The sequence below is a fragment of the Oratosquilla oratoria genome, chromosome 32, assembly GCF_046742065.1.
Source record: "Oratosquilla oratoria isolate Oo_2021 chromosome 32, ASM4674206v1, whole genome shotgun sequence".
Taxonomy (NCBI): domain Eukaryota; kingdom Metazoa; phylum Arthropoda; class Malacostraca; order Stomatopoda; family Squillidae; genus Oratosquilla; species Oratosquilla oratoria.
In genome coordinates this window covers 44,655,554-44,672,061 of record NC_134808.1, presented here as the reverse complement: position 1 = coordinate 44,672,061, position 16,508 = coordinate 44,655,554, and the positions used below count along the sequence as shown (strand labels likewise).

At 41.7% G+C, this 16,508-nt stretch overlaps 1 protein-coding gene across 1 annotated transcript in view; it reads right to left on the bottom strand.

Moving 5' to 3' along the window:
- LOC143017451 (ubiquitin-conjugating enzyme E2 R2) overlaps positions 1-16,088 on the bottom strand; it is a 281,829-nt gene extending 265,741 nt beyond the window's left edge. The window contains exon 1 of the mRNA XM_076172206.1: positions 15,557-16,088. Coding sequence (XP_076028321.1) covers positions 15,557-15,733 — 177 coding nt within the window. The 5' untranslated portion in view covers positions 15,734-16,088. The remainder of the gene's footprint in view (positions 1-15,556) is intronic.
- Positions 16,089-16,508: the final 420 nt, after the last annotated feature.

Genomic DNA, 16,508 nt, shown 5'->3' with positions numbered 1-16,508 from the left:
TGGGGGTTGAGTGATGGAAGGTAGTGGGTATTTAAAGATGGGAATTTGAGTGAAGCCATTTATAGAAGGGGACATGTGTGAGGTGAGGGTGGGAGATTGAGGGTGAGTGGGTGGGAGATGGAGTAAGATATGGGTGGAAGATGGAGGGTGAGTGGGTGGAAGATGGAGGGTGAGTGGGTGAGAGATGGAGTGAGATAAGGGTGGGAGATGGAGTTCAATGAGGGTGGGAGATGGAGTTTAATGAGGGTGGGAGATGGAGTAAGATGAGGGTGGAAGATGGAGTGAGGTGAGGGTGGGAGGGGATATGGGAGACGATGGGGGATGAGGAGGGGGAATGTATGGGAGTTGAAATTGTTCAGGGTTCTGTCTATTGGTTCTATCATCAACTTTGCTCTATTCAGAAGACGAGTGTTGACTCCAACTCTGAGGCACAAAAAGAAATAAGATAAAATACAAATAAACACTTAAAACAAACATGTTCTGGACATTACAAGATTAGAGAGAGAGAGAGAGAGAGAGAGAGAGAGAGAGAGAGAGAGAGAGAGAGAGAGAGAGAAGTAGAAAACTGAGAGAGAGACAGGAGAGAGCAAAAGAAATACAGAGAGAGAGAGAGAGAGAGAGAGAAGAGAGAGAAAGGAGAAAGAAGAGTGAGAGAGAGAGAGAAAGAGATAGAAAATGTAACAGACAGGACAGAACTAGAGAAATACATAGAGAGAGAGAGAGAGAGAGAGAGAGAGAGAGAGAGAGAGAGAGAGAGAGAGAGAGAGAGGAGAAAGAAGAATGCGAGAAAGAGAAAACTGAGACATACAGGAGAGAGCTAGAGAAATACAGAGAGAGAGAGAGAGAGAGAGAGAGAGAGAGAGAGAGAGAGAGAGGGGGGGGAGGTTATGGAGATAGAGGGGTGTTGTGCTAAGTAGCTTAAGGAGGCGTCCGAGGCCAAGGGCAGAAAGGCAGGCAGGCAGGCAGGCAGACTGACCTCACCACCGCCTGCTGCTGCCGCCGCCCGCGCTGCCTCCCTGTTACCTGCCGCCCGTCTGCCACCGCCGCGGCCATCAAGCGGAAACCTTTTATGGTCGTCAGGGGGCCCGAAGCCCGACGGACATGTGCCCCCCCACCCCCTACCCCTACAGGAGCGAGGAGGGGGAGGGGGAGGGGGGAACCATAACGTGAAGGTTTCAGGGGGAGAGGGAAGGGAAGGGAGAGGTTTGGGGGAGGGGGTTGGAGGGAAGAGAAAGGGAAAGACGGGTTTGGGGAGGGAAGGGGGTGGAGGTTTGGGGGAGGGGAGGGAGGTTTGGGGGAGGGGAGGGGTTGGAGGGAGGGGAGGCTTGGAGGGAAGAAAAGGGGGAGAGGTATTTGGGGTGGGAAAGGAGTGGAGGTTTGGGAGGGAGGGGGTGGTTGGAGGTTTGTGAGGTGGGAGAGGATATTGGGGGATGAGGAGGTTGGGGAAGGGAAGGGAGGGGAGGTTTAGGAGAGGAGGGAATGACAAAAAATCTCAAAGGTGGATGAAGAGGTGGAGACACATAAGAATGAAAGAGACGGCAAGAGACCATAATGCCTACACTAGGCAGTTCCATGTCCATTGCCACTTATCATCCCCACCCATAAAGATGCCTAACCTTATCTTTAAAAAACCGATAGTTTCAGCGCTCACTACATGGTTACTAAGTCTATTTCCATTCGTTGACCACTCTATTGGTAAACAAGTTCTTGCCCATTTCCTTCTTAAATCTAAATTTGTCCAATCTAAATCCATGACTGCGAGCCCTGCACTACTGTTTTAATATGATGACCTTGTCTGCATCCCCTTGTTAAAACCCTTGATCCACTTGAACACCTCTATTAGATCACCCCGCACTCTGCGTCTTTCCAGAGAGTGTAAGTTAAGGTACCTAAGCCTCTCCTCGTAAGGTAAATTTCTGAGTCCTTGTATCATTTTGGTCATTCTCCTCTGTACTGATTCTAGTGAACTGATATCCATTCTCTAGGAATGAGACCAAAAATGTACCGCATAGTCAAGGATGGGTCTAACTAACGCCAGATAAAAGTTTGATAATTACCTCTGCACTTTTATTCGTAACGGTCCTAGCAATGAAACCTAATGCTCTGTTAACTCTATTCCTGGCGCTAATGCACTGTTTCCTGGATTAAAGATCAGGAGGAAGAGGAAGAGGAAGAGGAGTACGAGGAGGAGGAACAGGGTTAGGAATACGAGGAGGAGGGGAGGTGAAGGGGTAAGAAGAGGTGAAGAAGGAAGAGGAGTGGGTGGGGGTGGGGGAGGGGGAGGAGGGGAGATGAAGGAGTAAGAAGGTGAAGAATGATGAGGAGGTGAAGAGGGAAGAGTGGGTAGAGGAGGAGGAGGAGGAGGAGGAGGAGGAAGAGAAGGTGAAGAAAGATGAGGAAGTGAAGAGGGATAGGAGTGGGTGGTGATGGAGGAGGAGGAGGAGAGTGCAGAAGGAAGAGGTGAAGAAAGATGAGGGAACGAAGAAGGAAGAGTAGTGGGTGGGGGAGGGGGAGGGGAGGAGTAGGAGGAGGAGGCAAAGGAAGAAGAGGAGCGGGTGGGAGAGGGGGAGGAGGAGCAGAAGAGGGAAGCAAAGGATGTAGAGGAAGAGGAAGAGGAGTGGGTGGGGAGGAGGAGGAAGTAAAGGAAGTAGAGGAAGAGGGGTAGGAGGAAGAGACGGTGAAGAAAGATGAGAAGGCGAGGAGGAGGACGAGGAGGAAGACGAGGAGGAGGAGGAAGACGAGGAGGAGGAGGAGGAAGACGAGGAGGAGGAGGAGGAAGACGAGGAGGAAGACGAGGAGGAGGAGGAGGAGGAGGTCTTCTAAGAAACTACCAGCGTCGTTAGTTCACCACAGCGTTTACAAGCAACCCCCCACCCCGCACGCCCCCCCCCCCCACCAACTCCTCCCCCTCCCCGGGTGGCAGACGGACCCCTCCGCCCCGTCCCAAAGTGTCGATCACCCCCAACACAGTTCCCCCGCCATCCCCAACACCCTACCAGCACCCCTCCATAAGGCTCATTTTCCCCCAGGACGCTCTCCTACCAAGAGAGGATACCAGTCTACAAGCTAAACCCACCCTTAGGGAAGCTTGGCATAAGGTCTATTTCCCCGCACGCGTGAATGTTTACCACGGTCAGCTGATACGACGATGACGTAAAAACAGCTGACTAGCCACCTTCAGAACAAAGTCTCCTCAATCTCCTTTGTCTCTGTTAGTTAACACGTGGGGTCCTATCTACCTATATCCGCCGTGAGCACAAGGGACAAGGCGTCTACATGATAAACGCAACAAGTAAAGAAAAAACAATGGAACAGAAACAACTAAGAAACCTTTCCAAGAACGAGATGGATTCTTACGAACTCCATAACACGTTCGACGGTTCGAACTGGTAAATGTAATCTAATATCACCCTTGTCCCGAGGAACAGCTGGTAGCACGTGGAGGGTGAGGTGGAGTGGGTGGAGGGTGAGGTGGAGTGGGTGGGGGTGGGGGCAACGCTTCCTCTCATTCGCAGATGGGCGGCGCCAGTGGACTGAGGGTCGGGAGGTGTGTGCATAATTATGTACATGTGTGTACACGTGTGTACATGTGTACTTAGCCATTTTACCTATTATAGTATACAAAAAAGTAGTAACACTAGTGTGTGTGTGTGTGTGTGATTCACCATAGTTTTTGGATCACGTGTTGGACTCGTGATCGACAGCTATTACCCTCCCGAATGGGAGCTCAGAGATCATACATGACCGATCTATGGGCAATACTGTGACCTTACATGTACGCATGCACACACACAACTCCCCGCCCATGAGAGTTGGAGTAACAACTCGCAGCGCATCGACACTGATATGTCAGCCCTGGTCGGGATTCGAACCCGGACCGCCGTAGCGGCGGCCGGGAACTCTAACCAATGCGCCACCTAGTCGTGTGTGTGTATGTGCGTTCCAAACAAGACAGAAGGCGCGGCCCAGCAATCTAGACCAAACAAACTCCGTCCAACTTCACAAAACTATTTGAGCCAACACGTGACGAGGGTTTAGGCCCATTGTAGAAAACTCGGACTTGACGACAAAGACAATCCCATGACACAAGTGCATGCACCCTTCACAATAACGGGTGTGACATTGTTGTTCTAGAGAACTACAACAACAATAATGACGTTCATAAAATGTAACAATAATGGCTCTAGAAGCCAGCCAAGGCGAGCATCTACCCAGAGAGAGAGAGAGAGAGAGAGAGAGAGAGAGAGAGAGAGAGAGAGAGAGAGAGAGAGAGAGAGAGAGAGAGAGAGAGAGAGAGAGAGAGAGAGAGAGAGAGAGAGACTGACAGGCTCATATGGTTATCACTCCAGCAGATGAAATTTCCCTGAGATCGTCGTCTATGCACGACTCCCCAAGTTCCCATGGAATCATACTTCCTCGAAAATGCAAAGACTCAATGGAGGGGATTTATTTGACACAAATTATTTCAAATTAAACAAATAATAATAAAAGCCAAAGATATTTTCACGCAGAATAAAACCCAGATGAGAAACAGCTGTTTCATATTATCATTGTCCCTGTATGAGATACTGGATGCATGTTTTCTGTAGCCAGTATTTTAAAGACTTCAATAACAACCCTACAGGCAAAACCAACTCAGCATTCTTTGAGAACTGAGGACTAACCTAAAAAAAAAAAAAAAAAAAAAAAAAAAAAAAAAAAAAAAAAAAAAAAAAAAAAAAAAAAAAAAAAAAAAAAAATTAATAAAAAATATAAAAAAAAAAATAAAAATAATAATAATAATAATAATAATAATAATAATAATAATAATGAAATAAAAAATTAAAAATAAATAAATAAAATAATATAAATAAAAATAAATGAACAAAATAAATTAAAAAATAAATAAATAAATAAATAAATAAAAAGGCTAATCACTTTAAACTTGTACTAAGTCCTTCCCTTAGCTACCACCTTTATGACACCACATCTTTAGTATGATACTATTCAGATCAAGAGGAACATTCACTACAGGCAAAAGACACTGCCATGGTGTAGATATAATCAACAATTTAAGTCAATTTCTTTTCTGAAGGGAACAAACATACAAATGCATTCACTGTAGTATATAATCCTAAATTTCATAAAATGACAAACATTAAAGTGATATGGCATAACACTTATTTAATGCACCTATCTGTTTATCAATCTTTCTCTATCCAGCCTTGTTAGGGATCAGTTCTGTTAGCATATGTTTCAAAGGTATACAACTGATTGTACATAAAACCAAATTTCTTATCATATTTCATTCAACTAAACAGATACTTTAATCCAATACAACACAAATTTATTTTGGCACTCAAGAATATATAGTCAGTTTTTGGTGTATGACAAAGTGACGGATCATATAACCATTGGAAGGAACATCTCAAGTTTCCAGAATTCAACATAAAAAAGTTCATTCAAGTTTGTGGAAAAATGGGGAAGGAGGAAGCCTAAGAGTTTGACTTTTTCTTGTAAGACCCTTCTATGTAAATAGTATATGGTATCTAAACAATTAATAGAATAACAGGGTGAAGCTCCAGCTAGGAAATTATTTCAGTTATATACTATATTCAAAGCTAAATCAGTACAAGATGATCAGGGCTGCATTCCCCATACATGTTTAATCAATCTTTCTAGGTTATTACATAACATGACTACATGTTAAGAGCCAAAACATATTTGACAAAATTTTATGTTTCCAAATTCTTCAAATTGCCACAATATTTACAATTTTCTCCATTATTTTTTCCAAAGAAATGTAATAAACAATGTTATGTGAAGTTGTTAAAAGATACTATCTTTTTTACGTTAAGATCAAGGGTTACAAAAACCTATCCTCGGGTTAAAAACTTTGTCTGCGAGCCAGGGGTCCCACAATTTCCCCCCCTAACCCAATTGGACCCTCACAGCTCCTGAGGGATCCAATAACACAATCAGAATAATCAACAGAACACTACACCACAATCTACAAAGACAAGGTAGATACACAGTTTCCGAGAGATAACACACCGTAACGTTTATCAGAATGCTAACAATGGGTTTTTGTTGTAGCCTGATGTCCTACATAGCTATTTTTACCCCATAATCCCTTCCATACGAACTATGCAATGCACATCATAGATACTAAAATATATCCCACTGACTGGCCTTATTCCATTGTACACTTTTGCCATGGCTTTTATTGACATTTCTGTTTTTGCCTAGCTAATGTCGTAAATGGGAATGAGGGAGTCAGCTTGGATATGTATGGGATGGGCATATAGTGGTTGTATGGTTTGTGTGTGGCTCATTGGGTCCCATATATTCTCTAATTTTCTAACATACCTAAACTCAAATCCATATGCAGTTCCAACTCTATACCCTAGATTTCCAATTATCATATTTAAATTTGAATTGATGTATTATTTGAGCTTGGGCTATACCACCTTTTAAGCTATTCCACATATGCATCTATATGGAAAAATGTATTTCTTCAAATCCTTTCGAAATATGGTCTTTCTTAATTTACTCACAAGACCTTTTAAAACCCTCCCATTTTTAATCAGGAGATTTCTTCTGTCAATGCAATCTATCCCCTTTAGTGACCTGAATACTGTAATTATATCACCTCTTTCTCTTTGATGTTTCAAAGTTGGTAGACCCAGTGCTTTTAGTCTCTCCTCATATGGTTTATCTGCCAGGCTGGGGACCAGTTTGGTTGTTGCCCTTTGCGAATATCCTTCACTCTGTACTGGGACCATACTACTGATGCATATTCCAGCCTTGGACGTATCAAGGTTTTGATGAGTGTTTTCGTGTGTGTGCTTACTATCCATCTATATACAAAGAGCTTTTTCCTCTTTATATGGGAGGTAGTTAAGTCGGAGACATGTACCTATTACCACCCACTTCACTCCCCTCGACCACTCTTTTCATCCCTCCCATCTCAGCTTGTCATGGATGACGGGTCATCCCTGCATCTGCCAGGGTGTTTACTAATGGTAGTAGACAGGAAAGGAGCAAAACTTGTCAAGTCCTGCCCCTTACTCTCCAATTCATCATAACTAATCTCACATTTATGTGTGCGTGTCTTTCAGAAGCAATGATACCAATATGCTACTGACAAGGGTTTGTAGGTAGAGTCAAGGCATATATATATATATAAAATTAATTTTCCATTTCATTCATTCTGCCATCCATGATCTCTCTTGCATGAGAATTGTGGCCCACTGTGGCCCATGAAATCAGGCCATAATTACCATACTAGCTCACAAATCACTTTGGGAAGGAATTTTGTGGAGTCATCTTGGTTGTGAATGCAATGGAAAACATGCCCTTTGCCTTCTGTGTGATGACTGGGCATTGGTGTCTGTTAACAGGCTAATTCTGTGTTGATATTGTTTTGGTGAAACATTTCATCGTCTATCTGTGAAGCCTATTAACAATCTTACCCCTACTTGGGGGCGACACTGCTTCAAGAGACTGGTAGCGTTTCTACCAATAGAAACAAATGTCTCTAAACCTGACTACTAGACTGTCAACATTCAACCCCACATGCAACAAGCACACAATCTGTAGTACATTTACTGGTGATACAACCTGACTGCTCGGTGTGCTGACTCACTGAATTTCTTGTAAATGCACAAGAACAAAAGACTTTACCAAGAGTATTGTTACAGTTATACTACAGACCAGTGCCCTTGTCTTCGAGACTGGAGTGAACCTTGAAAACTGGAGCAAAGAGACTTGTGAATGAATCACCTTCGAGAATCTATACAGTATCGTAGTCTTAAACAGAACTTGAGCTCACTAACACTGTAACCGAATACCTTCACTTTTCTAGTCTCTAGCAAGGTTTATCACAACTTCAATATACAGTTACATGTACAAAACTGTGTAACTGATGTTTAAAAAACACAAATAAGCCAAACATTTTGCTTATCAGAATATTCTATACTTTATAACGTATCAAACTGTCAAAACATTTCCTTTCATTCATCCCATATCCAGCAGAATTTTTGCCTTTACTCTACTACCATGGCATTCAGGTCGCAAAAAAATTACGTATATCACAATTAGCTCCTTCCATATCAAGTGCTACAAAATTTACAAAAAGGGAAGTTCCCCAGTGCTCGGTTTTGGGCCTCTTATTGTACATTATGTATATAAATGACTTTGACATTGGGATTTGTAGTGATGTTAGTAAGCTTGTGGATGACACTAAAATAGGATGCCAAATTAGGCCGAGAGAAGATGCCGAGATACTGCTCAAAGATCTTAACAAATTGTTCAGATGGTTGGTGAAATGGCAAATGTTTGCATAACCTAGAAAGCAGGTATACCCTAGACAACACCTTTTTAAAGAAAATTGAGTGTGAGAGACTAGGGAGTTCTAATGAGTCCTGACCTTAAATCCAGGAAACAGTGTATTAGTGCTAGGAATAGAGTTAACAGAGCATTAGGCTTCATTAATAGGATCATTTTGAATAAAAGTGTTGTAGTTATCAAACTATCTGACATTAGACCCATCCTTGAATACGTGATACACTTTTGGTCTCCGTCCTATAGAATGGATACCAATTCACTAAAATCAGTACAGAGGAGAATGACCAAAATGATACATGGGCTCAGAAATTTACCTTATGAGGACAGGCTTTGGCACCTTAACTTTCACTCTCTGGAAAAACACAAAGTGCAGGGTGATCCAATAGAGGTGCTCAAGTGGGTGAAAGGATTCAACAATGGGGATGCAGACAAGATCTTCATATTAAGACAACAGGGTAGGACTCGCAGTAATGGAGTTAAATTGGACAAATTCAAATTTAAGATTGAAACAAGAAAGAATTGATTTACCAATAGAGTGGTCAACAAATGGAATAGACTTAATAACCATGTAGTGAGCGCTGAAACTATTGGTTGTTTTAAGAAAAGGTTAGACAACTTTGTGGATGGGGATGATAGTTGGTAATGGACATGGAACAACCTAGTGTTGGCCTTATGGTCTTTTGCAGTCTCCATCATTCTCATGTTCTTATGTTATGTTCTTAAAATCTTTTGATTCAGGGTAGTATAGCATCACGAGGTAATGAAAACAAGTTGAAAAAGGTTATATGTTTGACAGATATATAAAAATAGTTTCTGAAATGACGAGATGGTATAGCCCAAACAAGAACCACATATGAATTTCAAATCATATAAATACAGCAATGGAAAAAAAAGGGGAGGGGGTGATCCCAGGATATATTCCCCTTCCTGTATGCTACAATTAGGTAAATATAATATAGACAAAAGGCCAACATGTCACACCATGGAAAAGGAAATTATTCATTCAATCAGTTGCATCAGACACCTCGAAAAAACCTATGACCCAATGGAATCTAGCCAGACCTAAAGAATAATTCAAGATGAGATTTTGAGGCGTCCACTGCTTTTTCACAAAGGTGTCAACAACTGGCATTTTTTTCATTTCTTAAAGAGATCAGGGAGTGAGGATGAGGAATGTTACCAAGTGTCAGGGAATGTGGGTTTCCTGTCAAAAAAACTCAGGTGAACACGACATATGCATTCATGTATCCACACAATAGTCAACCTGACACAAACTACAACATTTACAGTATATATCGCTACAGGATGCTCATTGGTTGAGTGGATGACAGCGTCACTACTTATGACGGAGAACAAGGTGACAACGGTTCAAATCCTGCCACCAGCGTGTTGCACCAGGGACATGGTTCATTAAATTCCATGTTACAAAGTCCTCTGTGACAGACACCACCACAGCCTCCTGATAGCGGGTGTCTGTGATATTAAATCGAATCATCATTATCAATACATGTTTATCAACACACACACAAATGCTTTGAGCTCTCTGGGAAGGTAATAGTTGTCAATCATGCCACCAACATATGCTCCAAGACCATGGAGAATCTCACGCTCACACTCACACATATGCATACAGAGATCAACCATGAGTAAGTGACATGGATGTCAAAGAAAATTATTTCTCTGCTGCTCATTTATCAAAAGTGACATCTTCATCTCTGCCTCGTGGTGCAGTCTCTGGGCTAATTTTTTTCAACATTTTCTTCACCTTTTTACAGTGGAGCTGACAACTAATGACTACTCCCTTCCAACTACTATAAGCTGATGAAATAGAAAGTCTTACACTTGTACAACACAACCAATGTCTCTTCCTGGAGAGATATGGGAGGGCCTGACAGCGCCAGCCAATGTGCAAGTTGCAGTATTTATATCTAAAAAGCAGCACATGAAAATGATAAACACGGAGGGTTCCGACCGTTTGCAAATTTACCTTTTCCCGCAAAGTGCAACCAGCATCCTTTGTGAATTAAGAGTGGCCCATCATGTCTGTGAGTGGACAAGTTGTTGAGGAGTTTACAATTATAACATGATGTGTGATTTAGAGGTTTCCCAATGACAGATCTCATGGAACTAAAGAACCTGCATAAAGTTCTGCTTCAAAATCACCAAGAAATCATCAGAAACTCAATGACTTTTTAGCAAGCCTTTGGTGACTTGCCAGCCATAGCATGGACACTGATGCTAGAGATGCTAGCATACCATGCCATATTTTCAATGTTGATATTTGACTTCAATATTAATTTGTGTAATGTATATTGCTATTTTGCTCTAAAGCATTTATGAATTAAATATTAATAATTCTTAAGATTTAAATTAGAGGAAAAAACTTTCAAGTACTAGCTTTGAGATGCAGAGGCCTCATGGATACGCAGAATTGCAAATATTCAATGATTAGGTTCAATTGGAAAAGTTATAGATATGCAGGGTCATGAATGGCGAGTCACAGATAGGTGGGGTTTCCCTGTACTGCAATTATGTACGTACTGTTCATGCACATACTGTCAACCTGCCTCTCATACTTGTACAGTCACACCTGCACAGCAATGGTAGCAAACAAATACAAGTATCAGGGAGGACCTTTGGCAGGAGTCCACAACGTCAACTGATTTCTTCTGTTAATCCGTGCCCTGGCCCAGTGACAATAGGCAACCCAATAACAACAGTTTCTTTCTATTCAAATTAGAAATATATGCATATACCAAAGGCTTTTTTCCCCTTACATGGAAGGTTGCCAAAAGACAAAGGAATTGAAACCACTCCCACCCATTCCATCCCCTACATACTCCACTCCCCTCTACCCTCTTATCTTGGCACCTCCTGGATGAGGGAAAAAGTTGTTCTACAACATCAGTGAACAATGTAAGTATGATTATGTCTAATTTCACTTTCTAAGTGAAATTAGAAATAATCATACTTAAGTTGTTCACTGATGTTGTAGTACAACTTTTTCTATGTATGGTACATTTTAAACCTTGTAAACTTGTCTGTCTCAAATAATATACAATCGGCTTCTTTTATGCTTCATGAAGTCAACCCAGCCTTCCTACCAAGGAACTCCTTTAATCTTTTCCATATGATAACACCTACGTAGGTGTCATGGGGCGCGAGTGGGCATATAAGAATGCCAGTATTGGCATTTTGATTATATTTATTTTGTAGTTGTATCTAAGTGACCCCCATAATATGTGAACTGGTCGTATCATATTTTCTGTGGTTTTTAATATTCAGGGTGAAAGAGAATAAGTAATACAGCTGTAACTTTATATTCTATAATGCGAGTACTGTGATGCATCATTGTACATCAAGCACCAAATGCTGCCTAAGAGAATTTGACTCATACGAGGTGAAAGGGGTGTTCCACCACATAACACCATGTAATTCATATGCCATACTGTATAAGAACATAAGAATGAAGGAGACTGCAAGAGCCCATAAGGCCTACACTAGGCAACTCCGTAATAAGGCCTACACTAGGCAGCTCTGTAATATATTAGGGTTACTGTTTTAAACACTATGGACTAATTAAGGGCACAAGAATAAAGTGCTATCAACTATTTATCTTCTGTATAGTCAATAATTACCCAGTGCAGGGCACTGAGATGGACAGAGATTGGTGACCAAGTTGTTGACAACTACATACCAAGTGAGCTGTGTCAGAAGTGCTGGATGATATAATATATGAATTGGCAATGATACAGGTCACCATGGTTTTTCCATTCTACTTTTAACTCTGTTTTGAAATGATTAGTTGAGGTAGCATTTGTGAGAGAGAGAGAGAGAGAGAGAGAGAGAGAGAGAGAGAGAGAGAGAGAGAGAGAGAGAGAGAGAGAGAGAGAGAGAGAGAGAGAGAGAGAGAGAGAGAGAGAGAGAGAGAGAGAGAGAGAGAGAGAGAGAGACACCCACTCCCATGAAGTAGGAGGCGAAAAACCTCTGGTAGGATAAGCACTGTCAGTTGCCGCAAGCCGCTGGGTTTTTCAATATTTGGATTGCATCTCCGCCTGGACAGGACTGTCATGAACTAATGTAAGAAGCACGCAGCGAATCCTGGGAATTGAGTTCAATACTGTATCCGCTGGGGTACCTGATGGCCCCTTTGGTGTTCTGGTTGTGAACGGTTTGCAGCACATTGGTTGGGGCATCTGGAACATCTCATATCTGTATTCACTGAGTCCCAACCCTGCCTACTTTCTTCTAAAACATAAATTAGGGAAATCCAACTTTCTTAACCAGTCCTCGTATGATAGATATCTCACTCCTGGTACAAGTTTTGTTGCCTTCTCTCTACTCTTTCTAATTTATCCACGTATATTCTGAACTTGGGTGTCCACACACAGCTGACTAGATGGGTGGCATACTAGCGATATGTACAGCATCTAAACTTTATATACTCGAGTGTTCATAGCCATGGAAATTATCAATGAAGAAATCCAGATTAAAGGATTTGTAGTTATAAAGAGGAAGGGAGAGGACGGAAGACAGAGGTGAGTGGAGAATGGTTGTATATGGATGATGTTGTGACTGCATGAGGAGGAATAGGCGGGGGGGTGGGGGGTGGGGTAGTATGTGTGAGTAAATTTTGACGCAGCCCGAAGGGATTTCTCCCCGTCCTCTCCTTATATGCAAAGGGGGACGGAGAGGGGGGGTCGCCGATTAAATGAAGCGGCCTTGCTGTGGATGTACTGTGTCTTGCGACACTGCTTCTGACCCAGGGCGGTGGGCAGGGTTCAGGGATGACCCGTCATCCAGGAGGTGCTCAGATGAGAGGAAGGGTGGGAGGGGTGTGGAGTGTATTTAGGGATGAAATGGGTGGGAGTGTTTTTATGCCTTTCCTTTTGTGGCTACCTCCCTTGGAAGGGGGAAAAAGCCTTGGTATATGTATGTATGTATGTAGTTATAAAGAGACAGGGTACATTGATTGTATACGGGAGTCTGTTTATACCTGCATGATTATACTAAAGTTATTTAAATTCTTTCTAGCAGTGTCTGTAAACACTCTTGGTTAATTTGAACTGGATTACTGTAATGTGATTCTCATAGTACTACATCATCTTCCTGATACTATCTATATATCAAGAGCTTTTTCCCCCCTTATAAGTGAGGTAGCCAAAGTCAAAGGCACGTACCAACTCCCACCCATTCCACCACCCTTTCATCTTAGCTTCTCATGGATGACGGGTCATCCTTGTATCCTGCCCACTGCCCCGGGTCAGAAGCAATATAATAAGACACAGCACATCCACAGCAAGGCCGCTTTACTTATCCCCTTCCATATGATGACACCTACGTAGGATCTGAGGCTTAAGTGCGTATACAAGGATGCCGGCATTGGCGTCTTGATTATATTTATTTTGTAGTTGTAGATGAGTGACCCCCATATTTCGTGAACTGGCTTGATCATTCTTTCCATGGTTATTAATATTTAGAGTGAAAGAGAATGAATATACAGACATAACTTTATATTAAATAGCGCGACTATTGTGATGCATCATCGAATCATCACACAGCTAATGTTGCCTGCAAGAATTTGACTGTATTAAAGAGGTTAGTCAGCGACCCCCCCCCTCCCGTCCCCTCATGCAGAAAAAGAGAAGACGGGGAGAAATCCCTTTGGGCTGCATCAAAATGTCATTCACACACAAGCAACCCCTACCCCTCCTTTCCTTGCATAACAACAAGTGATATTGTGAAACAATCTGAAGATCTATATACATTAGTGTCTGAAATTGTAATCACTAATATTAATCTCCCTGGGAATTTGTGATCCTGACTTAATACTGTAACAGTGACGAAACAAGACAAATAAAAATATGGTGATTTAGTTAGTAGTTATAAATGTCACAAGTGATACAAGAACCACAGGGAGAGAAAGTCGTAGACTTACATTATTTCAGGTACCTGTGCTACCAAAAACCTAACAGGAGCTGGACACTGGTATATCAGTCTCATAGCTTCACACAACATTTGTGTTGGTGCCATACCACTAATGCATGTTACGTCCGAGATTAAACCTTCCTGACATGCTTCTGTTAAAAACACCATCCAGCCCAGCCAACAATGAATAGGCTTAGCAACATAAACTGTGTCAGACGCAATCACCACACAGACACTGAACACCTTGTACAATGTCCCTCCCTTACTAACAGTCCCTAAACAAGAACATATCATTACTTCCCTGAATGACCTGTGGGCCAGTCAAGTGTCAAGTGCTGGCTCTCCTGCGAAACCTGGGGCAATAGATTGATTGAAGATCAATCCTTCACCTAGCTAACCTAGTTAGTTTACATTGGGTTATAAATTGATCCCAGATGTCATCATTTGATCACTGTTGAGTAAATGACAAAGCACAAGAAGCAATGCTACTTTCCTACGTACTACAGTTAAATAGGTACACACAGTTAGGTAAATACTAGGATCACAAAACCTAATTTGTACTCTGCTTTTATATCCCCTTAGTCTTCAAAACCTTAGCCAAGAAATATATCTAGGTCTTCCTGCCTGGCATGGATGCAGGACCTCAGTCAAGGGCACAGACCCCCCCCCCCCCAACACACACACACCTCCCCACAATGCACCCAATTGCTTCCACAGGAAAATAAAAAAAATGACACATCGTTATTCCTGTTTATCATCACTCCAACAGACACATTGCTACGATTTATGGAGTTCTTTGCTCTCTCAAGGATACAGGTAAAAACAGAGGGGGTCTTTGGATAGAGGCTTATACAAATCTAACTTTGATATTACACAAATAGGTGTTTGAACTTGGCATGTTTAGGTAAATTTAGATTCAGATCTATTTCAGTATAAAATAATTCTAAAAGCAATTCAAGCCAATAACCAATACAAACGAGTTAATCAACAAATGTTAGGAATATAGACGGAGTCACAGGTAAGAATTTAATATACCAGGGATAACAAAAGCCAAAATCCAGCCAAAATATTTTCAAACTTAACCAGTGGTCTAAAATAAGAAACATACATAGACCATATTTGTACTAATTCATCCTGGTGAGTACTATTTTGTATCCACAATATAAAGAAATGACAGTTTTATGTTACATAAACACAGCCGGTACTTCCATACGTTGAGAAAACATTCACACGCAAGCTAAGGGAATAGCACACCACAATTGACAATTCGGAATCGGACTCGGCATGGTGCCCAACTTACCTTGAAATAACCTCCTTGGTAAAGGGTATCAGGAGGGCCGAAGATGGCAACTTCCCATTCAAAAAGATTATCTTCATTGAGTAATTTTACGCAAAATCCTTCCACTGGTTCATCCTGGACACTACGGTACTCGAGAGCTAGAGCACGTAGCGCACTGCTAGTTGGTTGCACGGCCATTTTGGGGGACAGGGGTCTTTAAATAGTCTTTGTCCTGGATTTTTTCACTTCAGTTGACAGAAACGCAGTGAGATCCCCTCAAATTAATCGTTACAATGTTATAATCTCTGCGCTGGTGCTAAGCACAAATAGGGAAATATGGCGTCGTCTGCCTATGCTATTGCGACCTCTGCAAAATCACTGAATTTCAACACTCAACTCCATTAAAGGCAAATCCACGTTTATGCATGATAAACTGCAAACCTGATTTGCTTCAACTGACACTACAATTAGCTTTTAAATCAATCGTCGGAATAGAGAAAACCAGAAAAATATCACAGACTTTCCGTCTCACCCACTAGCCACTGACGGACTACTCGAGGTGGTAACCGTGGTATCGGATTGTGCTTTAGAAATTAGAGGAAAACATATCGTATAGATTGTTAGATTATGATGCAGGATACTTTCTTATAATTCTAATCTACGAAATTTACTGGGATAGAAAGACTTTTTGTTAGATTAATGGAAACATTAGTATAATAATTCATACTACAGCATTTACACGCAGGTGCGACAACTTTGGTGTACGACGTACGAAAGTTAAGTCCTAAAACGATGATTATTCAATTTAAGAATTAAACAGACAACCGATATGCATTGATATTGGCTCTTGCCGGGGTTAAACGTGTTTGCTGAGTAACAATGCTTTATTTATGAATTTGAAGAAGGGGTAGAGGTGGGATTTCCAAATGTAGGTCAAGGTGGAAATCAATAAAGAAATTTTGTTCCCTGAAGA